General features: G+C 42.7%; 2 protein-coding genes across 6 annotated transcripts in view; one reads left to right on the top strand and one right to left on the bottom strand.

The window, feature by feature from the left end:
* Window positions 1–24,794, bottom strand: part of TRMU (tRNA mitochondrial 2-thiouridylase) — a 376,674-nt gene that overhangs the window by 293,724 nt on the left and 58,156 nt on the right. The gene's annotated exons all lie outside the window — the stretch shown is intronic.
* CELSR1 (cadherin EGF LAG seven-pass G-type receptor 1) overlaps window positions 1–24,794 on the top strand; it is a 169,153-nt gene that overhangs the window by 106,721 nt on the left and 37,638 nt on the right. For all 5 annotated transcript variants that reach the window (XM_051805168.1, XM_051805172.1, XM_051805169.1 and 2 more), the window contains exons 6-14: window positions 12,499–12,656; window positions 13,725–13,888; window positions 14,892–15,017; window positions 19,907–20,073; window positions 20,528–20,713; window positions 21,034–21,147; window positions 21,470–21,644; window positions 22,482–22,623; window positions 24,386–24,506. In XM_051805168.1, coding sequence (XP_051661128.1) covers window positions 12,499–12,656; window positions 13,725–13,888; window positions 14,892–15,017; window positions 19,907–20,073; window positions 20,528–20,713; window positions 21,034–21,147; window positions 21,470–21,644; window positions 22,482–22,623; window positions 24,386–24,506 — 1,353 coding nt within the window. The remainder of the gene's footprint in view (window positions 1–12,498; window positions 12,657–13,724; window positions 13,889–14,891; window positions 15,018–19,906; window positions 20,074–20,527; window positions 20,714–21,033; window positions 21,148–21,469; window positions 21,645–22,481; window positions 22,624–24,385; window positions 24,507–24,794) is intronic.

Genomic DNA, 24,794 nt, shown 5'->3' with positions numbered 1-24,794 from the left:
CACAAACCCTGCTGGCTACAGCACACGTGCCCCTGTACCAGGTGCCTATGGAGCTGACAGATACGTTATCTCATTTCCTTCTGAAAACACAGACCCTCTCTGATGATGGCAAGTTCATCTATTATGGAAATATATTCTGTATTCAGGACTGACAATTGATTTTACCACTTGGCCTTGGAAAAAAAGGCAGATATCAACGTTGTAGTGAAACTCAGACTGTGACAACTGTGCCAAAAGACATGCGTGACACTGGTAATTGCTTTCTTTCCTATAAAAGGAACTAATTCTTGTTAGAAGTTCTGGGTTCTCATCACCCTGTTCCCCCAGGACCAACAGGCAAACAGGAGCATCATGCAGTGGGCTCAGCACAGGCTTCCCTGTACCACCCTATAGGGATCCCTGTGCTGCCCCTCAAGTGGAAAGTTCCCATTCCAGTACAAACGCCTTGTTTGCTCAGCTCTTGGTCTCCCTGCTGAGCCTGCCAAGGAAGCTGCCAGTGCTGTGGGTGACTTATGAGGCAGGCACATGCCTGTAGCTGAATAGGGATTGCCAGTTCCTTGGAGAAGCGCCACATAGCTGCCACCAGCTAGGCATAACTTCTAGTCATTGGACACGGGGTGAAAGACACTGCCCTCATGTATCCAGGACACCACCTAGTATCGTTTACTTCTTAATCTGAACAGTCAAGAAAAGTGGTTGGCAATTAAATTCTTAGATGGGTATTAGGTATTACCCCTTTTTCTGGGGAGCACCTCTCACACCAGAGCAGGGTTGCCCCAGCTGAGTATTGAGTTTTGTAACTTGGTTGGAAAAGACAGACCCCAAGAGAAGTCAAATAACTGGAAATGCAATTAGTAATAAAGGCTGGGTATGACTTGTGCAAATGTCTATCACTGGTGACATCTGAGCAGATGTAATTGTGATCTCAGGGAGAATTTATGAAGTTAATCCTCATGGTGGCTTCCAGACTAATTTGTTAAGGGATTGAGGGAGATTTTCTAAATAAACAATGCACTTGTTGAAGATTATGGTAATGCCACTGTTGATCAGATGTGGGCCCTGCCAGAGTTTGGATTTTGCTGGCTCAGATTGACTTGCTGTGTTTACAGCATCTGTGATCAACACAGACCTGCTCCAGCATTGCTTGGCATTGTGTGATAAAGAAAAACGCAGAAGGGTAATTGCAACTGTCAAACAAACACTGGGGGTAGGGAGGTACTGGAAATACTGGAGACGTCGTTCAATTAGGAGCAACCTACTTCTCTGAGCATATTTTTCCAGGAAGAAATAGAATTTTGTGGCATTTCCAAACCTAAATTCATAATATTTCTAAAAAATGCCAATATAGCTTTTAAAGGCTCTCTCAAATGCGTAAGGCAGAAAGCATGTTACAATTTAGTGCTTCCTCTTAAAACAAACCACATATTCTTACTTAAGATTTAGCAATATTTCTTCAAATTTTATAATTTCTGTATCACCTATTTCATGGTGAATATTTAATATTTAATAGTGGAATGTACTGCAAGGGTCTAGAGGCCAGTGGTGTTACAGCAAGGAGGAGGTTGTGGATAGTGCTAACTTCCAACAGAGCACGGATGGTAGACTTCACCACATTGTCAATTTGTGCTGGATGCCTTTCCTTCTACGGCAGTTTCATGAGATCAAAAGTTCTGCCATAGCTTAAGCATAAGGAAAGGTTGCAGGACACCAGAAACACAGGGAGCATAACCACAGCCAGTTCATTAGGTCTAGTTTTGAGGACTTAGCTATACTTACCTGTGTAAGTGCAGGACCTCTTCTTCACAAAGAAAGTTACCAGGGTCTCCTCAGTTATACAAGGAAGGAAAGCAATTCAAGGGAAAAAGTCACTTCCTTTGTTAGCCACAACCAAAATTTTAAGTAACATCCTGAGAGACAGGCATGTTTAATTTACTTTTCAACTCAAAATGTCAAGGAATTTTGACTGAATTTTGACTTGGATTACCAAGATGGTTAGCCAGAAGGAGGTTATGGTAGTTTTTTCATAACTTTCTTACAAGAACAGAAATTACTGTATCAGCAGAGTATTGTGCTTTTTTGGTGAGCAGGCTTGTATACTGGTCAAGCATGTGGTAGGTAGTGCTGGAGGCACATGTGCAAGATGAGGGTATGGGGAATTTGTAGCTATGCATTTGTATTACTTATCTATACTATGTATTTTTGGTGCTAGTGGGCATGGCCATTAAAAAAACCTAGCAATTAAAATTACAAGCAGCTAGAGCAAAGGAAAGAAATTATATTTTTCATTGCATATGAGCATTTTACATTTAAAGTTCAAAATGTTTTTCTAGTCAAACACATAAAATATGTTCCTTGTGTCTGAATACAAAAGATGTAATTTCCCACATGTTCAGAACTCAATTTTTAAAATGCCATGAGAAAAGGTAATCTCAGAAAAAATAGTTCAGTTTATGAGTAATTTCCTGGCTTTCTGGCTGATGATTCAGAGACTCACATCCTTGCTGAGGTCAAATTCATCCTATATATTCATCATATATATAATATGCAATATCATTAATAGTGAAGGTGTATCATCTTCATGATAATATGCCCACAGTTCTGATAGTCTCACTGTTCCTTGAAATCTTTAAATCAAGTCAGTATTTCCCTTTCTAAAGGAAAATTTTTGCTTGGATGCAAGTCATGTTATTAAGCAGGACTCACTAGGTGATGTTCTGTGGTTATATAAAGCAAAAGACTGATTAGATGAGAACTTGAGTCCCATCCTGAAAATGTGGCAGAATCCTGCTCACCTCAAACTCCCACCTGTAATATTGAAGTTGGGAAGCCTAGAGCTTAGAGCAGGAGAAAGAAATGTTGCTGCACATTTTCCCTGTTTGTAGACTCTTCCATGGCATATACCACTCCCTCAGTGGGACTTTGGTCTGGCCTGTGATGACCATTTACATTCCTAACATCTCCTGAAAAGCACTGAAGGACTGCCTGGCTAATATTTACTTTTTCTTGGTCTTGAATGTGGTTGCAGAGCCCTTGCAGGTGTTAGCGGGTGTAAGGGGGTGGGAGGTGGGCAGCTGATCTGCCCTTGCAGAACAGGCACACGTGAGCCTGGACTTTAAAAGCCCCTCCCTGCAATTCTACCGATATTTATTCATGTGGATTTCAATTAGTAATAATTGGTTTTGTTGTTTTTTGTTTCGTTATTTTTTTTCCCTGGTACAGGGTAAGTGCAAAGTGATTGATATCTGGGAAAGGAAATCAGGATTTGGCTGTGGAGCGACATTCCATTGTCTTGACACGAAATAACAAATAACTCGACTCTAAATCTGTGTCTCGGGAAATTAAAGTGTAAAGCAGTGAAAGTCATTTGGAGGTCATTGAGATGTAAAGTGTGACCTGCTCCCCAGGCCTGAGTAGCTCAGCTCTCAGTGACAGCTTTGAGAAATCTCTCAGGCGACTGGGGAAGAGAGGGCAAGCTCGTACCCAGTGCCTGGCTCTTTCTCTCCCCCGCCCGCTTTTGGAAGTGTTGTTCTCACAGAGTTTGCAAACACCACCTGAAAACACTAGTCGTTGTGGTGGTGATTTTATATGCAAACACGAACAGTAACTTTTCAGAAACCACCCACAGGGTTTTCACTCTGCCAGTGACAGTAGGGACCATGTCTTGTCAAAACCAGCCTGAGCCCCTACTCTTTTGGAAGCCTCATCTTTGGCAAGGCGGCTCAGTACTTACTCCTCTCACTCCTGGGTTTTAAAAGGCTTAACTTGTATACCTATTTACAGCAATTACTGCCACTCTACATCTGTGCCCACCCCACACCTGAACTGAGTGTCAGCTGTGTGGCTTTCTTCCTGGTGTGGGGCTCTCAGGTCACCCTGGGGAACCTGGCACCCAGTGGTGCTCCTTGAGCCCATGTTTGCTCAAGCCATCTGACACCTCTGCACTGCAAAAATCTGCAGATGTAATGGCATCTCCCAAAATGGTGATTTTCAGCTCTTTCTGAAGGCTGAGGAGGTGCAAGGGACCTCCATGAGATTTGGCAGACTCTGAGTGACCCTTGACTCACCTTAAGGCCATGAGGACAGTGCTTGAAGGCTACACTGTGTAGCCCAGCCTGGCAAGGGCTTCTGCAAAGCCAGTGGAGTCATTGAAATGGCACCTCAGGTATTTGGCGCAAGTTCTTTGAAGTGCACTCTTATCTCCATTTAATCATGCAGTAAATCTACAGTAGCTTGCTGATTTCCAGTAACTTTTCAGGTATTATGCATCTGTCTGTGCAGCGAGAGGAAGCAGCACTTTGCAATCACCTGGTCATGCAAGGCTCTGTGTACCAGGAGACCCTTGCATAGATCCAGCCACGGAGTCAGGGGAGAGCCCATGGAAAAGTGTAGGATTCCTTGATTTTATAGACTGAAATGTGACTCCATTATCCACATTAAGCAGCAGTTTGCTTGGCAATCTGTCACCAGGGATGTGTCCAGGAAGGAGTTAGTTGCTGTGCATAAGTGTCAAGGTGTGCTATATCTAGGTATTTCTTGGACTCTGAGAGCAACAACACTCACATCCTGGATGCAAAATTATTTTGCAAAATGTACAAGATTTATATAAAGCCAAAAATATTTGAGAAGGGTACTTTGGAAGGTAGATAGGGACAAATGGCAAAGAGAGAAGGGTTTGCTGAAGTGGGAGAGGGCAGCATGTGAAGGAGAACAAGGATATTCTTCCAGTATCCTTCTCATGCTCTTATTTCCCAGTTCTCCAAGGATGCTGGAAGAACATCCTTGTTGGTGGAAGGGGGGGGAAGCAGCAAAATAAACTGAAAAAGGGTTCACAGGGCAGGAGAGGTAAGGGGGAAGGCACCCCTGACAGATCAGGGGCAGATCAGAAGGGAGTAGAGGACTGCAGAACGTGGACCAGGGCACCCTAACCATGGTTAGTGGTGTCTCCCACAGGGAAAGCTGAATGTTGTCTTGAGGAGTGGGCATGGTCTCTTTACAGGCAAAACAGGTCCTTGTTGTGTCACTGATTCAACATCAAAGAGCTGAGAAGCATCTGGGAATACACATTTGAGGATAAAATTTCAATTTGCAGACAGGGAAAACTCTTTCTTCCCATCAGCACTACAGCAGCCCTTGACATAAGTAGTCAAATCGTAGAATATACCCCTTGTAGTAGTTGGATGATGTTTGTGTAGATACTGGTCACAGTGTGGAGGCAAGGAGCACATCTGGACACTGTGTCTGTGTGACAGTGGCTTTTCACAGCCTCGCTGCCATTGACCACATGTTGGGACAGGAGGACTGCTCCCCATCTGTGCCCTAGCACTGAACAAGCAGCAGCAATTCAGGCCAGTGCCATTCACTGGTGCCAGATCTCATAGCTGTGCCTAAAACCTCCTGCTTTGAATATCAAAGTTTAGCCTCTGGATGCAGGCCTGAAGGAGATAACAAATGAGGCCAGTAAAACTCGCTTGACTTTGTGGCCCAGCCCGGATCCTGACGATTGGTGTTGCAGGGCGTTTCTCTAGGAAAAGGAACTGGTCTGGTGGCTTTTCAGGATTTGCATTTTTGATTCACTGATGGGAAGCTTTCTTTTTGGTTTTCCTTTTCACTGTCACAGGTTCTCATGTTTCTGTACAGACTTGAGCCAAGTTTGTATAAAGAAATGCCATTAAAATATTCAGTGAATAAAGGGGATACAAGCATCAAAGAAGTAAAGGGGTTTATGTGAAATGATTTGTCCTGCCTTTCCCTGGTGACTGATCGGCATGTGTAAAAGATTCGCTGTTCTTCACACCGCCTATTTTAAAGGTGCTTTGGCAATCTGTAGGAGAAAACTCTAAAAAACAAGGATTAACATTAGTGGTTCGTCTAATCTGGCGTAATTTGCAGTTTCCCGATTGATCAGAGTGGTCTGCAAGTCCACTCTAAGCTTCTCCGGCATTTCCTGGTCTCTCCCCCGGGATTGCAAGCACGGTGCTTTCCCTGTTTATTTTTTTTCCTGTTTATTTATTTATTTCCCTTGCGGGGGGGCCGGGCTCAGGCAGCTTGCCCGGGGAGACCGCCGCCGCCGTGGGCCCTTAATGAGCTTTTTGACCACTGAAGCAGCACAGCATCGCCTGGGAATCGGAGGGGGTTTCTCCCTTCGCCGCGTCAGATCGCAGGGCAGGGGCCGGCGGGTTAACGAAGGAGCCGGGGCGGCTGGCGGGCTGCCTAATGAGCGCCGGGGAACCGGGCAGGGGGGACCCCGGCGGCGGACGGAGCCCCGGCAACAGCCTCCAGCGGGACCCGATGCCAGTTGCTCCATTTTTTCCCATTATTACTGTAGCTGGAAGCATTAGAAAACGAAGAGCCCCATAGGGTATGATTATGAGGCATTTTCCACCCAGCACTTTTGGGGGTGGTCGGTTCTGGAACCGGCACGTTAACAATGCAGAGGAGAGCTTTTTTGGTATTAAAAAAATAACTAGGAAACAGATTCTTTTTAACCTTTAACCACTCCAAACAGCCAATAAATCATTAGCTACTGATTAACAAAAACAGAAGGGTAACTTATTGTCTGGTAAGTAAACTCTTGGAATCAGTGAAAGGCTGGCACTGGCTTCAGGATTGCTTTTCTTCTTACACATTTGCACTTATTAAAAAGACAAATAAGCCAAGCTCTGCATATTAAGCTATGCCATGCAAAGCATTTTGCTAAAACACTAACTTTCTAGAATGGATAGATTTTTAATGTATTTGCTGAGCTAAGCAAATGCATTATTTACTCTCTTCAGCATCCTGTCTGTCCCCCAAAACCGGGTCTCCTCGTGCCAAGCATAACGAGGTAGGTTGTGTCTCATCTGCAAGCGTTCCCAGTTTGTGTTCTCTAGGTCTTGGCCATACTTACAGTCTGCTGCTGAATCGTCTCCTCAGCTCCTTCAAAAGACTTAATGGGGTGACTAAAGCAGGCGGAAGACCTCCTAGCCGAGATCTGGGCTGGAGAGCACAGCTTTCAATTCAGTCTGAGTTCAGGAAATATCCATGATGTTGGAACGCTCTCTCCCATGGCCAACCAAAACCACTCTCCCTCTTTCTATCTGTGAGAAAAGTCAAGTGGCAATTTTTTATCTATGAATGGAAGTTGGAAAAAAGCGTTCTGGTAGAAGAAAAGTTTGTGAGACTTTTGGAAAAGACTATTATCTTGCAGATTAACTGATAGAAGGGTGAGATGCAGGAATCTGAGTGTCAGCACTGCTGCTGATTGACTAAATAAACATTTGCATTTTGGAGTATTACTATTACATGTACAGTATCTAGTCTGGTTTAATTCAAAATAAGTCTACCAAAGATTGGACTATTTGCTTAAACCTCTCCAACAATTTTGCATCCTGACTTTTGGAAACAATAGAATATATAATGTAAAACAGTTAAGTATTTAAGACAAACTTTCCATTGTCCGTTAATCTATACGTCTGTCCATTCACAGTGCATTATTAGACCATCTGTGTCTTTAATAAGTAACTGTGTAGGCTCTCACAGTTTAAATATTTACTTTAACATAATAGAGAATCCACATGAAACTGAGATACATGAGAATATCCATGTCCGATGTCTTAAGTGGAATGGGAGTGGATTTTTGTAGTAGATTTGCAAACTATAAACAGATGTGTTTTGATGACCTTCTCTCCTTTATCTGGTCTTCATTTATAAAACACAAGTTCACAGATTAAGCTTCTCAGGGTTTTTCAGGCGCCTGAGAAAATCTACATGTGTTCCTTGCTGAAGTTGTGGCGAGAAGTCCAAACATTGCTCTGTACTTGGTTTTCATGAAAATCAGATTTGGCATTGCTGGTGAAATAACTCCACAGTGGCATTCTCTCACTGCAGCCTGAGAAAGTCACCACAGGTGGCCAAAGGGACTTCCATGTCCCTTTATAGCTTGAGGAGGTCACTCCTCCACGTCACTGCTGAGGACAGCAGATGAGTCTCACTGTTATCTCCACTATGGTCAGAATGGGACCTGCACTTTTCAAAAGACAGCCTGGAAGACTGTCATTCCTGTAGGTGCAGTCTGCCTGTGACTCTGTCTGGGCAAGGATGAATGTCGTGGGTTAGACATGAAATTGGAGATTGTCACTCATAGATTAGAACCACTAATCTCCTTCATGAAAGTTCAGTGAGGCAAAGGTAAGATTTGCCTTTTTAGGTACTTTTTTGGCAATTTTAGGTACTAATTGCCGTAATTTCAGGAACATAATTGTGCTTCATCTTGTTTTACAGATAGAGAAAAAAGTAGGTGGCTTCTGCTCTCACACGTTGATCCTGAGACAGGGCTGCTTCTTTCTCTTCTCCAAGGGACTGTATGTGATTATAACAAGAAAACACAAGAGTTGGTATAACAAACAAAATGAATTTCAATATGGGGTGCACAGAATGTTTGAGGAGTCACTACCTAATGGTGATAAAACAATGCAACACTCAGGGCTGCTTTTTATTCCTTTTCTTTTGAGTCCAGGAATAATCTACTTCTTTCATAGTTTGTTTAAGGGAGACCAAGTTCTCCCTCTGGCACTGCTTGGTACCTCATCTTGCTACTCAATTTTACAGCATGTGGTCTTTGAAGTTTGAATCCCAACCTCTTTCTGAACAAGCACTAACTGAAAAGGCAGCCTTTAGCGTTAGGTAGCAAAAGATAAATTTTCAGCCCCATGAGCAGGAACTCAGTTACATGACTTGCATTACCATTAATGGGGGTCATGCTGGTAAATTCCTGTACACCACATTGCACATTTACTCATGAGTGCAGAATTGGCACAGCTAATGAAACTTGCCTTTCGTCTAGCGTGGTGTTTCAGGAGATGAGTCTGACAGGCAGAAAGGACTGCTAAGTACCCAGATGAAAGTCTGGCTTTTAACTCCTTGAACATATTTCCAGAAAATAATAGTGTGAACTAATGCTGGTTAGTATTAGCTGTTCCTACTGTTAGGGATCAATCTTGCTCCAATAGGACTTCATCAAGGCAAAGATCATGCCTGAAATGTAAATCTGTGTGCTGACACTTAGTGGTAATTCACTTTCTTGTGCATTTTCCAAGTAGTGCTTGCTGTTACTTATTTTTTTTCAAACATAAACCAGTCCTCTGCTGATACCAGCTTCTATAATCATAAACAAATTAAGTTATTTTTTATAATTTTCATCCCTGCTACTCTCCCAAAGATGATTCCTCCTATGGATGAGCATCACCTGGTGATTTCCAGCCTACGTTACTCATGGGCATCTCATATCCCTTTGTTCTTTTACTGTGTCCATTGTAGTGATAGCATCTTCTCATATCCAAACCCCTTACTCAGCCTTTACTTTACTACACTAAACACGCCAAGTCCTTTTTGCCTGTTTGGTAGGGTAAGCTTTGCATTGCTCTGGCTGCTATTCTGTGCACTTGGCGTAGTTGGAAGGTATTTTTAATAAATGAATTCAGAATTGCCCACAATATTCTATCCTACTCAGTGTCATGAAATTTCCCTAATATACATCTCTACAACAACCCAGTGTTGCATTTTAATCTCACCATGATCCCTAATTGTTTTGTAATCAACTAGTAGGGGTTTTTTTCTTATTTTTCACCATTTAGTGCTGATTGTCTCTGAGTCTGCAAGAGGAATTCTTTACATTAGATCCCAAGTTTCATGTTGTGGGATTAATTCTCTTTCTTGCATGCACCTGTTCAAAATCATTCTTTTTTTAATGCATAATGCTCTAAATATTCTTTACATCACCAGCAACCTATATTTAGTATTAATCAAAATATTAAATGAAGAAAATCTATTTAATGGTTCAATTCTGAAGGAGCTCCTAACTTAGGCTTCCTCTGTTCCACTCTTTTATTTATTTCACGTTATTTCAGTTATAAAGTATTCCCTATGCTAGCTGTTGAGAAGACGAGTAGTGTAGTACTTGCCACATATTTTGAGTCCTTGTCCCATTAAATGACTCAGAAAATATCTCTTTCTTTTCCCAACATATTCTTCCATTTTGGTAAAAAGCCTGTTCCATCAAATGAGCCTTTAATGTGGTCAGAAAATTGGTATGTGTTTGAACTAAGTATGGCCTGAACTACCAATACATTTCTTTTTGTTCACTGAAATATTCCCTTTCTTCTTCATCACCTTATGATTCTGTGTGGTCATCAGAGCTGAAGAGATCTGCACTGCAATGAACAGTCAACATCTAGAGAAACACTTTGCAGTTTCTATGTTAAAGTAGAAAAAAAAAATCAATTTTCCACTGCAGCTAGTGACTGTGAAGGAGCAGCTGCAAACTGCTGAGTCTCATCAGGTTGCAATCGTGATTAACATTGGGCAGATCCCCCCTGCTGCGAGAATAAATACCCCGCCTTTGTCAAGGCTCCCATGTAAGAAACAATAGATTATTTCAGTGAAGCACAAGAACATAAATGTTAATCGAATCATTCCTTCGAATGAATAGAAGTAGCACCCAGAATGTAAACATTTTAATTTTGGAAGGGAAGGTCTGTCTGCCTGTCGGTTGGTTAATTTTCTATGTGTTTTTTCATTTACTTTGAAAAGCTGCTCACTAACATTGCCATCATTGCATACAATAACATTTTCAGCACTGCAAATACATATGCTTCCTGTCTTTCCAAGCTAGGCAGTGGCAAAGTCCAGGGAGTATCGGAAAAAATAAAATCAGCTTTAATATCACTCAAGAGAGGTCAAAACCTTTTACTGAATAACTGCCAAACTATGTGATCACATTAGTTCTTGGTGAAGGAAATGGAACATACTTTCCAACTGGAATCGACACCAGGAAACGCATTTTTAAAATGTTTTTATACATTGGGATAATTACCCTTAAAAATAAATCTGTCTCTCTTTACAGATGATGAAAGTGTTTTTAAGTATTTTAACAAATTTGTGTGTGTATAAGCGAAACAAAAAGAAGTGGTTTATCCCCTTACTGCTTCCTTGCTTGCTGTGCAAATACGGAATTTCAGAACACAGTTGAGCAATATGTGTTTTAAAGCGAGCATACAGGAAACTACAGTGTGATGCCCAGACATCTTCATTTTCATGTGGTTACAACTATTGTTGATCAACACATCATAAAAATATGTTTTGGCTTTCAGTTGTGCTGTGTGTCTGGTCAGATCCTGCGGACTTCTGATACCTGTGGGGTATCAGTTTGCCCACAGAGGAACAGCAGCAAAGCCAGTTGAGTTCAGCTCATTGCTTCTCTTGTACCCATAATGTCCTCAGAGATCCTGCACCAGTAGTAGATGAGAACTCCTTAACTCTATATGAACACTGAACTTGGAAAAGGTTTTCTTCTAGAATTTACTAGTTCTTCACCGAGGCTGCTATGCAACTTTTATATGTGCACCCTTTTTTAACAGTCATAATGCACTTCTTCCCTGGACAGATCTGTCTCTTGAGTTTCTACACAGCAGATATCATCTCCTGCCAGTCATGCTGGGATACATCTTGTCAGTTACAAAATTAGTGGAGATGAAGAATGTGTTTGTGGTGGAAGAGCAGAAGTTTGATGTTTGGGATTGAATTCCTGGTGGTCCCATAGGCTTTCCTGTCTGTTGAGATCACTGAATTTCCCCAGGTGTTGGTAGGTGCTGAAGTGGGGAGAACAACAACTGACAGCAAGTGCTTGGCAGAGTGAGCCAGAAACAGTGAAGATGTGAAGCTGAGTGTGATAATTCTGGTTTTGTGGCCTGTGTTCACCAGGGCATATTGTGATTGGGTGGGTAGGAGTTTCCTGCTGCCTGGGAGAAACCAGAGATGAGGGAAAGCCACAGTTTTTATTGTCTCTCTAAAACACACCTTTTTCCCATCTTCCATACTGCACCTGCAGTCATTCTGTGTGCCTGGACCAAAGCATCTGCATGAGCAAACATATTTCTATCCATTTTTTTGATTGTCCAGCTCCACAGGTCACTGTCTCTATTCTCCTGTAACCCAGAAACTGGGAACTTCTCAGAAAGCTCAGCAATGGGCAGTGGTATTTTGTGCACTCCATCCTGTAGCTGGAACAATCAGGCTTCAGCTAAGCTCCCTCCCATTCATCAGACAACCTCTCACTACAGCCTTTATAAGGGCCTGAACTCAGTTTCTGGCAGTCCTGACAGAGTACACCCATCAGAGAAAATTTGATTTAAGCCTTTAGCCTCACTTATAATATTTACATCATTTTAGGGTTTTCATTCTAATATTACATCATTTTAGGGTTTTCATTCACTTGAGGTGGAAGAGGTGCAAAGTGAAGACAGTTTAGTAGACTTTACTATGCAGAAGTGAGAAAATACCTCTTTGGGGTTTTTCCTTGCCTAAATGTTATAGGATAGCTTAACTTCTACTGTCCTCTTTACATAGTCTACTTTTGTCCCTTTTGGGGGGGTAGTAAGAAGTATGTTGTCGAGCTGACTGAACCAGCGTTTAAATCCCATGTGTATGTAGCACTATATGACATGTGCCATTTATTTTTTGAAGCCAAACATTGGCCGATTAGGAATTCCCCATGGGCCTTCTGGAGAGAAAGTGGCTGTGGTGACTGTGGACGACTGTGACACAGCAGTGGCTGTGCGCTTCGGGAGCCTCATTGGAAACTACACCTGTGCAGCCCAGGGGACTCAGACCGGCTCAAAAAAGTAAGGATTCCTTATATTTTTGTTTTCCACTCATTCTCTTCTTCCAGTGGAGAGTCAACAGGATGCAATTAACCACCAAGCACTAAGCAATTAACCAGTAAGTTCGAAAAGCAGATATGATTTAACAAGAAAAAGTAGCGAGGTTTAGTTTGGGAGGTGGAATTTGTTGGAGGCTACTGCAAGGGTCAATACACCAAATTCCTTCTAAAATTAATAATCAAAACCAAGAAAAAAAATACCTGAAGGTCATTGCATCTGCTTGGTGTGAAAATGTAGATAGAAGGGCAAATAAAATGTCAGACTTTATTAATGAAGGAGATGGCTGAAGAGCTTATTACTTTCATCATTTAAGTTAAAAGTCCTATCTTGAAAAAGAAATAAAGGAGGTACAGAAAAGGCCATTGAAAATCATTAGGTGTGAAAAAAGGTCTCCTGAGAGGAAAAGACCAAAAAACATTAGTACTTTTGAGTTTAAAGAGAAGATGAACAGCAAGCAACATAGAGGGGATATAAAGTAATGAGTGATAGCAGAAAGACCATTGGTGCTCTAATCCCAAAAGAAGGGCACACCATTAAAATTGGGATTAATTCAAACTGACCAGATGATACACTTCTCACACAGTGTGGTATCATTTAGTAGAACCTGCATCCACTAAATGTAATTAAGACTAAGATTTTCAGAGGCTTTTAAAAGGGTTGGCACTATATAATAATAATTAAGTCATTATATAAAAATGTACAGCATCTCAGCCTTTGTGCTGAGCAGCATAAGCCAGTCCCTACATGACTGGGATCAGAAACAAGCATCCTGTGGCTGCACATTTTTCCATAATTTTCACTTTCTTCTTCATATTGGCCACTATTAGGGACAGGTCACTGGATTCTCTATGCATATAACAGCTCCTAAGTTAAAAGTTGGTGTTTCTGGAAGTGCTCGTGTAGCAGAGGGAGGTGCATGGCAACACGGATAGAATAAACAGCTCAAACGTGCTTATGGAAGCAGCAATATAGAGAACAAAACAAACCAAACTATTTGCAAGAAATTATGAGCAATTCTTTTTTCTTCAGATCTTTGGACCTAACTGGTCCGCTCCTCCTTGGTGGTGTCCCAAACTTGCCTGAAGATTTCCCGGTGCACAACAGGCAGTTTATTGGCTGCATGAGGAACCTCTCCATCGACAGCAAGCCCATCGACATGGCCAGTTTCATTGCCAATAATGGCACTCTGCCAGGTATGAGCGACTAGCACCCCAAAAATCAACACAAGAAAGGTCTCTGCCACAGCTGTGTGTGTAGCCAGGCTTAGGGTGTTGAAGGGGCCAGCACTGGGAGGAACCCCAGGAAGGGGCAGGAGACAGAGGGGTCTGAAATGATGCTTGTCCCCCTGTTAGCACCGCTGAGGGCAAAGCAGCCAAGTGGCACGGTTGCTGGGAATTATGCTGCCACCGTGCCACTGGCATGGCTGCATCCAGACCTCATTTGTTTGAGCAAGGTGCAGTCCTTGCCTGTGCCAGAGAGGCACACAATAGCCTGTGGCACAGGGCACACTTCCAGGATTAGGCAGCACACAGGAAAGGACTGGGCTTGTTTAGACCTTCTGCATTGCTAGGAGTTTCACCCAGGAATTTACTGCTAAATGAACTTTTCTTCTATTTTTTTAGCTACCTTTCAAATGTCATCTTACTCTGAAAGCCAGTGGGATTAGTTCATGAAAAAAGACAGCACTTTTAATGACTTTTTAATAAATTGTCTTTGTTCTGTAAACAAAATTCTGAAATTCCCCAAATCTGAAACCTGCTTCATGAGGCAGCCTGTTGGAGGTTCTGATTTGGTTTCCAGCCTTGGATCCCTGATCAGGATTAGTTTTGGTGGTTAGGTGTACAGAATGTTGTCATCATCCTAAAACTGGCTCTTACACACAAAAATGGCAAGTCTCTTCTGTCCATGCTGCTGAAGGTCTGTGTAAGAGCTAAATTGCAGTTCTGAAGTATGTTTTGTTGATCGTGCATTAAGAAGGGAGTCGTAGCATACACTTTTGATAGATTTGTCTCTATGAATTTGACATACGATCAACGCACATGAAATTTGCCATCCACATTTTACTTCACTGACTTCAAAAAAAGAAAGCAAAGAACCCAAACTTATGTTGTGACTTTACATAAAAACTCAAATACAGTCATTTAGAGCCTTTTTCTTGTTAAAACCTTGCAAAGTAGTGGTTTTCCTGAATTTCAGGCTGTGCAGCGCAGAGGAACTATTGTGAAACCAACTGGTGCCAGAACGGAGGCACGTGCATCAACAAGTGGAACATGTACATCTGTGAGTGCCCCGTACGCTACGGAGGGAAAAACTGTGAGCAAGGTAGGATGCAAAGACCTCTTCATACACTGTCATGTGTGCATGTTTCATTACCTGTCATTAATATCTCATAGCATGTGTGTCAAACTGTCATGCTTAAGGGTAACAGAAGATTGCAGTTGAGACTAAAAGTCACCCGTTATCTATCTGAAATAATTTTGGAGATCACTTACGTAGTAGATGACATGCTGTCATGAATAACAGCAGCTTTCATTGATTTACTTACATAAGCAAAGTCATTCCAAAGAACTTGGCAGTATTCAGTAATTTGTTTATAGTAAAATGCCTGATCCTAAGCCCCTTTAAATCAGTGGAAAGAATCCCGCTGACTTTATTGAGCTTTGACTCAACCCAGGGATCAGTGTGCAGTTTTAATCACCACTTTCTTGGCAGGAAGGCATTCTCTGCTAAGTATGAGCACTTTCAGTTTTACTGAGTTTTTCTTTGATTGAACACAATGTGCGTATATGTGTAAAACCTCATTAATAAAGGATAAGGAAGGAGCAGCAGGTGAGTTTTATAAGGTGTGAACTACTTGCAGTTTCTTCCCTAGAAGCAAGGGGTCATCTCTGTGGGAAGTCCCATGGGGTTGGTGCCGTAATGTGGCTGTTCCTTTGGAGTCTTCCTGGAGGGTTCCAGAAAGGAAAACCTGCTTATACTAGGCATGGCTTTCCTAGAAACAGAAGGCCAAATTCTGGCTCCTGATGCAGATGTGGTAGGTCTTTGCTTCCCTTATCCCCTGTGACACTTAGCCCAGAATAATTTGTGTTGTGATCAAGGATTTTGTTCTTTTGATGTATCTACCCCAAACCAGATATTCTGGATTACTCTCAGCAGAGTGTGGACCCTGGAATTGCAGCTGAGCTGCACGCACCACAGGAATTTGCAAACCCCTTTAGCACAATATGCCTCAGCCTGGGCCAGATCTAGGTGTTGGCAGCTGCTCTCCCCTTACCTGAGAAGCAGCAGCTCAGGAGGAGAGGACACATGGTTAAGTTTTTGTCTTGGAAATAAGGGTTTGTAGAGTGAGGAACAGGAAAAAGGACTGACAGGATGGAGACCTCTTCCTATATTCCACCTCATACAGAGCCCAGAGCTGCTATTACTGCCTCTAGTGAGGTACCTGCTTTCTGTAGCAGCTCCTCAAGTATTCTGAGCTTCACAGATTTGTATGAAGATCTAATTTTCGCATGTGTCTCATCCCAAGTATCTTTGTTGGTGAAATTCTGGTGTTTTTGTCATGACCAGCTGGTCTCTGTGGTACAAACCCATGCTGATGTATCCTGAGGGAGTGCCAGGGCCCAGCTCTGCTATAACCTGTGCTGGTGTAAATGGGGAGTAGTGCTATCACATGGAAAGACTATCCTTCCCTCTGTCTTTATCTTAGTTTTCAAGTGGAAATTCAGAATTTGACCAAACGTGTGTTTTATTTGTCATTTTCTTATCCCAAATTCAAGACCAAACCATAAAGTTTGAGACTTAGAAAATCACCTCAGAACTGCCCTGTGTACATCACTGGAAACTCATTATAAGTTCAGGTAATAGAAGTGATGACAGTCACATCAGCACTGCCTCCCTCGTGCCAGCAGTCACCTCTGCCTCCAGCACTGTGATTCCTGCATGTCCCCTTTGACACTCTCAAGCCCCAGATTCTTGCTGATGCCTCAATTTCTGTTTTTTTTTCTGAAGTTTGAGGGCAGCAGGCTGCTTGCTTCTTTGATGATATTTATAGGCCAGAGTGTCCCTATGGAAAAATTGCGAGCCAAGAAAGAAATTAATTTTTCTGGAATGTGACCAAAGATTTCAGGAGCCTGAAGTTAAAATCAGGAGGAATCACAGATATGCAATACTCCTGGCTTTCAGGTTGCTCAGTTGAATACTCAGCTATGATCATAGCAGCATTAGCTATAATTGGGCAGCTATTTTTAAAAAAGTCTTAGGTAGAATATTTACATTCTTGTGTAGGAGTGTTTGGCTGCTGCATTTCTTCAATCCCTTTGGCAGTGCAGGATCTGCTTCAGGCTCACAGACGACAAAGACTTTGGCAGGTTACCAATCCACCTTTTTTGATTTCCTGCTTTTCAGAAATTCTGGTTTGCACTAGTGAGGATGGGGTGTTTTAACCTCACCATCCTCCTAGGACCTGCTAACTCACCTTCTAGTAGCTTCCATCTCCCTCTGCTGACATATAGAAGGGAGATAAAATTAAGAAAAAATAAGTTTCACCTTTGTTGTAATTTAATTCTTTTAAAATATCAGGTATTGCAATGCTGTGAAGAAGATCTAGCAGCTGTGTCTGACTCTTGGATGGCCAATGTCATTGCACTAGCCTTGGGCTGACCACCACAGGTCTGCACATAAACATAAGCTTTCGCATGTCCTACACCCAAACTGCAGGTGATGTCCCATGGGATGTTGGCAGCAGGTTTCCCAGGCCCTCTGTCTCCACAGGGCATGGTCCTCGTGTCTTTCTGATAGCCTGTCAAATGTAGTAGTCTTTTAAAAGGGTACGTAGATACACAGGCAGTACTTCAAAGTGACAAACCCTGAGAACACAATTAGTTTTCATCCCTGCATCGCTGATGGCAGGGAGATGCTGTGCTGGGAAGCGTGTGTGCTCGCCTCTGTGGTGACAGGGGTGGTTAGGTCACATCTGGGTACACTGGATGTGGCCACCAGCCCCTCCATGGTCCCAGGCGTGGTCCCAGGCATGAGGAAGGGCTGGGGGAAAGAGGGAGGTCAGAGCAGGCTGACAGATGGATTTCTATTTTAACAGCAGGGGAAGGTGCACCCTGGCCCCAGGGAAGGGAAGAGAGTTGGGAGGAGGTGTGGGAAGAGAATGGTATTTGCAAGTACAGAAAGTCACCACCGGTGAGAAAAGAAGGAAGGTGGCTAATTACCATGCCGGTCCAGTTCTCCCAGGAGCAAAGCCAAAACACTTCCAAACAGCATTCCCAGCCTCCAGCAGGTGGGAAGCCCACAAGGTTTGCATCCTGGCTCTGCTCTCCAGAGGCAGATGGACTTAAAAGTCTCAGCAACTGTCTAGAAAACCAGCAGCAAAGTTGGTAGTTGAGGTCATTGTGAAGGTAGAGGAGGGTAGAGGAGGAAGGAGAAGGCTGACTTTTGCAGAAGGAGGAAATAATGCTGCTCAACACCATTGTCCTGGTTACTTTTACATTGAGGTGGGCTCATGAATTGTGCCCTCACCCAGACGACCAGAATTTAAGCACTGTGTTCAAGTTTTAAGCAAGCTGAGGACATCTATATCTGGTGACAAACTTCTTTGAATTGCTGTCTGGTTTTCAAGAGCAGGCTACACTGCAGTTGTTACACCACATGCTCTCGCTGGCATTCATGAAGGACTGAGTATGAATGCAAAAGGGAGATCGCAGCCTGGAGCAGGAGGGAGAAGGACTGTCCTTTGGGGCTGCCTGCACTTAGCCTGGTGTGGGGTGGTTGGGTAACCACCTCTTAGAGAAGGGCAAGTCAGTTTTCACTTCTGGCTTGGCTAGTGATAGCCCATTAGTCCCTGACATCTTGTTTCTCACAAATAGGGAGATAAAGGACTTGCACTTTTCCTCCAACCCCTTCACTCTAGTCCCCACCCCAGCCTTTCCTTTTAGAGACACCAGCAAGGCAGACATATCAGAATTTGGGGCATGGGTTTATTCCTCAAAAAAATAAACCTTCATATCAACTTTATTCCATTTTCTGCTATGGTGTCATCCCTCCACCTTTTTCTAAGGACTTGCCATCTCATAGTAGTGCACATGCATTTGTATATACATGATCTGTCCTAGTACAAAAAAAAAGTGTCAGAAGTGTCAGTAGATTATGGTAGTGTGGAGCAGAAGGGGGAAGACTGTTAAGCCCTGTTGTCTCACTGACCATCTACATGGACTCAGCACATGACAAAATAAAAGGCCGGAGACTAATCTAGGAGTTGTACCCAGTCTCTGAGGTCTGCTTCCACTGGCAAAAAGCTGCCATGAATATCACCAACATGCCCACAAATAAGGATGTCAGGCAGGGGCTGACTGCAAATCCTTCTACAAGGTGCCATGCATGATGGAGGTGTCATATGAGGTGCTGCAAATAGCACAGAGCTCCCATGGCTTAGTTTGTTGTAATCAGTGGGATCAACTAATCCATGGTACTGTAGCTCCTGTTACCTAAGGTAACAACTTTAAAAGTCCAATGGGTGGGTGTTCCCCTATTTTCCATCAGCAAAGTACTTTCCATTGAAGGCTGTCATCAGTGTCTCCCTGTAGGAGCTGTGTTCTTGCAAGGTTAGAGAGGAGGGCAACTCTTCAGCTGTCAGCTCGAGATATTTAAGTCAGATGATTTAGACAATTCCACACAAGCTTTCTTGCTGTGAAAGGGCTATGTAGCAGGGACAGCTAAATAATCAGGCCCTGGAGTATTCGTAATTAATTCATATTTCCTGTTGCATCTCAGCCTTTTCCTGTGTTAAATCTGTTAATTAGAAGAAGGTAATCAAGGGTATGTTGAAAATATCTGTGGCAACTGTTGCCTTCATACTTCCTGCTCTGTCCACCCACTCATCAGCAGAATTGTATCAGCAGAGATCTTGAGTTTACCTTTCTAGGAACAGCTCTCACCTTGGTAATGCCACAGCAGTGTGGAGGTGCTGCTTTTCAGCACAGGCAAGATGCCTACCCCACAACAAGGGAAGGTTGTGAATTTCCAGTATTGTCAACTGCTTCACAGTAACTCCCCTAGACTGGCTCTTAATCCATAGTAGATTAAATATAGCTCAGCGGAAGAGGGACTAGCTACCTTGTGTTATCACTGCAACAGACAATCATTTTTGCTCTTAACCTTTGTCCTGAAGGATATCAACTGTTTCTCTTCCGTATTTTGATTTACAGCAATGCCTTCTCCTCAGCGTTTCAGTGGTGAAAGCGTTATCATTTGGAGTGACCTTGACATTACCATCTCTGTGCCATGGTACATTGGGTTGATGTTCAGAACCCGGAAAGTCAATGGCATGCTAATGCAAGCCAATGCTGGGGCTGCATCCAAGATCAACATTCAGGTAAAAATGTGGCTGCCTTTGGTTAGAAAAGAATTCATTCTTCCCCATCAGTGGATATGACCAGATGAACTGCATAGCTTCATGCACACAGCTGAATGCACATCAATAAAAACATATTATTACTTTAGCATTTTACAAAGATCAAAAGATGAATGATCAAAATATCATAAAAATCGTATTCATTGGTTTAATATTATTTTTTTAACCAGAGGTAGTAGTATGCCTTAATATAGATGCAAAAAATACATCTATTGTTTTGGGGTCTTTTTGTCCATAAGGTAAGTTGGAGTCTGAACGCCGAAAGTTACACTAGGAGTTCTTGCAAGCATTCGTCTTGTATTTACTCTTTGGTCTTTTTTTCCTTTTTTGGGTTGTCTTAGGAGATGTTATTATCATACCCTCTCCTTCCAATGCATCCAGTCCAATACAAAAGACTTTTTTTTTTCCCCCAAAGATACTGAACAACTACGTGCAGTTTGAAGTGTACAGTGGCCTGAGCCAGGTTGCTAGTTTGACAATGAGCCAGTCACGAGTCAGTGATGGGGAGTGGCATCATTTATTGATAGAGCTGAAGAGTGCTAAAGATGGTAAAGATCTCAAGTACCTCGCTGTCATGTCCTTGGACTACGGGATGTACCAGGTAAGACAGCATCATAACTTTGCAGCTAAGCACTGCAGAAATGTTTTTAGGAGAAAGTAGGATAAAAATACTTATGCTGTGAGATATTTTCTGTGGTGATTTGTGTCTAATGAATGATATTAATTTATTAAGCCTAATGATAAGATATCTTATGAAGAAGTCCTTAAAAAGACACATTCCAATGCCTGCCTCCTTACTGCTTTTTTAGTTTTTCTGTAATCTACTGTCAGCTACTGCTTGACTCCATCACTACAGAAAGCAGGCTGGCTGTGTCACAGAGGATGATAGTGCTTCTTATTGTCTGTCCTTTTCCTCAACAGAGCACTGTACAGATTGGAAATCAACTACCTGGACTGAAAATGAAAAGCATCATTGTGGGAGGTGTATCTGGAGACCAAGTCTCTGTTCAACAGGGATTTTATGGATGTATGCAGGTATGAAATGAAAAGTGTAGCAATAGATTTTGAACTTGTGAGAAAATACCCAGGTGAAAATGTGGGGGTTTCTTTTTCATCCATGCTCAAACATTTCTGTTTCCTTCATAATCTAAGAATCAAAATAGTAAAGTCTACCCACTTTTCCAGGTACAAGTCTGATCACACAGGGGAAAAACATCTGAAAAAAAAAATCTGGGTTTGACTCATCAGATGATGTTTCTTTAAATGTAGCCTCATCAATTAAAGGGAGTAGTGAAACACATAGTACTGTACTCTGAACGAAGACTCTAATTTAAAAATAATTGTCTTTTGTTGCCAGGGAGTAAGAATGGGAGAGACATCTACAAACATAGCGACACTCAACATGAAACAGGCTACCAAGATCAACGTAAAGGAGGGTTGCGAGGTGGATAACCCTTGTGATTCCAACCCGTGTCCCCAGCACAGCTACTGCAGTGATGACTGGGACAGCTACTCCTGTGTCTGTGACCCAGGTAACCTGGTGACCATCCCATGCACTCATCCAGGAGATGGATCACACCTTCATGCACTCATCAGAAGCAGTGCAGCAGCAGAAGCATGCCTGCAAAGTGTTCATCTTCTGATTCTTCCTTTTCCAGTCAGTATTATCTTTCTCACTCTTACCCATTGCACCTTGAAACTGCAGTCATGGGCTAAGGATCTAGGCAACGTGTCCACCAAACAAAGACAGTCTCTGGTCCAAAGGACTCCTGTGCACCTCCCCTTTTCTTTTCTCTGTTTTTTTTTTTTTTTTTTTTTTTTTTGTTTTGGTTTGGTTTGGGTTTTTTTGTTTTTTTGTTTTTGTTTTTTTTTGGTTTTTTTTGTTTGTTTGTTTGTTTTTGGTTTTTTTTTTTTACTTTTTATTTTCTTTCCCAGCCTTTTCTGCTGTTAAATTTCAGTCTCTCACTCTGCATCCTAATCAAGATACTTTGAATGTTTTCTCTGTTTTGGTGCATGGAGCCAGCACATGCTGTCAGTACCCAGCACAGTCACCTCCCCTACACGCAGCAAAAGAATACAAAACTATTTGTAGCACATGCCCTGAATATAAAACTGGGAACCAAAGGCACAAGGGTGCCTCAAGCATGGTAACAGACTGTCAAAAAGAATGGCCCATTATCATTTTGGCTGTACTATTTTCCCATTTTGAGAAGGAAAAGAGTACCTTATTTCTGATAGTATCTTAGGGGGAATCTACTGATTATTGTAGATGTGTTATTAGTGTATAAGCTTAAGATAGACAGTCTTTTGTAGACATGCAAATCGTAAATTACAATGGTTGATCTAATTTTATGACCTTGTCTCCCCAGGGTACTTTGGGAGAGATTGTGTTGATGTATGTAACTTGAACCCATGTGAGCATGTCTCCACATGTGTGCACAAACCCAGCTCATCCCATGGCTACACCTGTGAATGTGGACAAAGCTACTATGGACAGTACTGTGAAAGCAAGTAAGAGAATTATTTTGTTCTTGGTTTCTCGATCCTTCCAGGTAGTTCTTCTTCTGAGGCAGCAGTCCTCTCACTTCCTTTTCCACTTTGGTTAACTTTCCTGTTACCATTTGAGTGTTCGTAGTGGATGGTATTTGCAGGCTCCCTGCCTTTTGGCATTCCTGAGCTCTTCCCAGAAACCAGACAAACTTCCATATTACTCAGGAGCCACTTTTCTTCATCAGCAGCTCAGGGGCTAAACCATTTGTGTTGTGTTAGACAGCACTGCATCTCACCTGTGCCTTGTGGTGGACCTTGCCCGAGTTTGCTCTGCATCTCTCCTGCAGCTCCCCCAGCACATAGAGCAATGCACCAGTTTGGTGGCCCATAGCCAGATAAAATCGCTTTGCAGTTTGGGTCCGGTCCCTGGACTGGCAAAAAGCCATCTCCTCTGGACAGTCTGGGAGCCTGTGTCTGTTGCTTTGTTGGAGAAACGTGCAGATTCCCTCGTCAGCAGCTTCCTGGCCTCAGATAAGCATTCAGCAACCAGTCTTATCCCAGAGGCGGCACTTTGATTCACTGTAATATGGGCCATTCATGATGTGCAAATGAAGTGCATTTGTCTGCCTGTTTAGGAATAGCTCATGTGATGTTTCCTTCGCTTTGAAAACTGCAGGCTTCTTCCTCTGCCTTTTGTTGTATGGGCTTGCAAATGTTGGCCTTGCAGTTGCCAGATTTGTCTTTCATTCCTCTGGATTAGAGACACAGAGACATTGTCCCCTGTCATTATCTGCTGACATCGTGTCAAGTGCAGCAGTGTGGTTTTCATATTCTAAAGCATAGAAGTACAAACCTGGTAATTACTGTAAACAAAATTGGTAGTGGTCTTCAAAACAGATGGGAAATAGCTTTTCTTTCCTAAAATGAGCAGGAAGGGGATTTCTTGTGTATTACACTGATCACAGTCTCAGCAGTGTTGTCATCTAGGCTGTTGCTTGACAAAGACTTCCAGCTATTAGAGACCCAGGTCATTGCCTCTGGCCCTTTCCAGGGGTCTCTTGCCAGCACTAGTGTTGGGGCATCTATGGGATAACCAGCTCAGAAGCTTACCCAGAATAAACAGTACCAGTGAAAATGAGGGTTATCCTTTGGCTGGGGTGGCTTTTGGCTTGCTGCATAACTTTCAATGAGCTGTGCTGCTGCACTCATAGTTGGAATCACGGGCTTTGATTCATAGTCTGGATCAAAGCTGCCACCCTTCCCTCTTCCATGTCTCCAGCCACATGTGTCCTCTGCCTCCCCTGTGGCAGACCAGGGCTTTTCAGACCCTGCAGTGAGCTGTCTGAGAAAGCCAGGTTGGCTGAAAGTAGTGGCTTTTCTTTATAAGGTGAGTTTGCAACCAGCTTTGCACCTGAGATGGTGTCCCTGTAGGCTGGACAAGAAGCCCTGCCACCCACAGCAGGGCTGGGGCAGGAATCTGTGGGGATGGGGAGTGGAATATAAAATGTTGGGCAGCTGTATCCCAGGGCAGTTTGTGGTGGTAGGTAAACCATGCACTTGTAAATATTTAGAGAAATGTTCCCTCTAGGGTTTCATAGCACTGATATTCTAAATTTTCTTGTATTGCAGTGTATATGCATTTATATATGTATTGATTGTTGGCTGAGATACATTAGTCTACATAAGCTGATGAAGTTGAGTGCAGATTTGGCCCCAAGTTCTTTTTTTTCATGTGTTTTAAAAGGAAACTTAAAATAACTTTCAATTTGATTTTCTTTTGTAGGATCGACCTGCCTTGTCCCAGAGGTTGGTGGGGAAATCCCATCTGTGGCCCATGTAATTGTGAGACCAGTAAAGGGTTTGATTCTGATTGCAATAAGACCAATGGAGAATGCCACTGCAAGGTAAGCAAAAGAAACCAGCCTTAAGTCAAAAGTTCTTTAGTTTAAAAAGTAACTGTATTGCTAATAACTACAGGTGAGTACCTGAGACAAAGTACACACAGTTGTGCTTTGTATCATATATATATATATGTGTGTGTGTGTGTGTGTGCACTGTGGAGTTAATCATTACCCAAAACATTTTGCTGGCACCACCCTTCTCAAAATCATAGCATGAAGCTCTTATCTTGCTTGTGTTTGGAAAACCGAACTGAGAGGATGAAAGCCTGGCTCTGATCTCTGAAGTGCAGC

The sequence above is a fragment of the Manacus candei genome, unplaced genomic scaffold (genome assembly GCF_025592945.1).
Source record: "Manacus candei isolate 608988 ecotype Guabito, Panama unplaced genomic scaffold, ASM2559294v1 h1tg000063l, whole genome shotgun sequence".
In the NCBI taxonomy this organism is placed as follows: domain Eukaryota; kingdom Metazoa; phylum Chordata; class Aves; order Passeriformes; family Pipridae; genus Manacus; species Manacus candei.
This window is presented reverse-complemented; position numbering and strand designations above follow the sequence as displayed.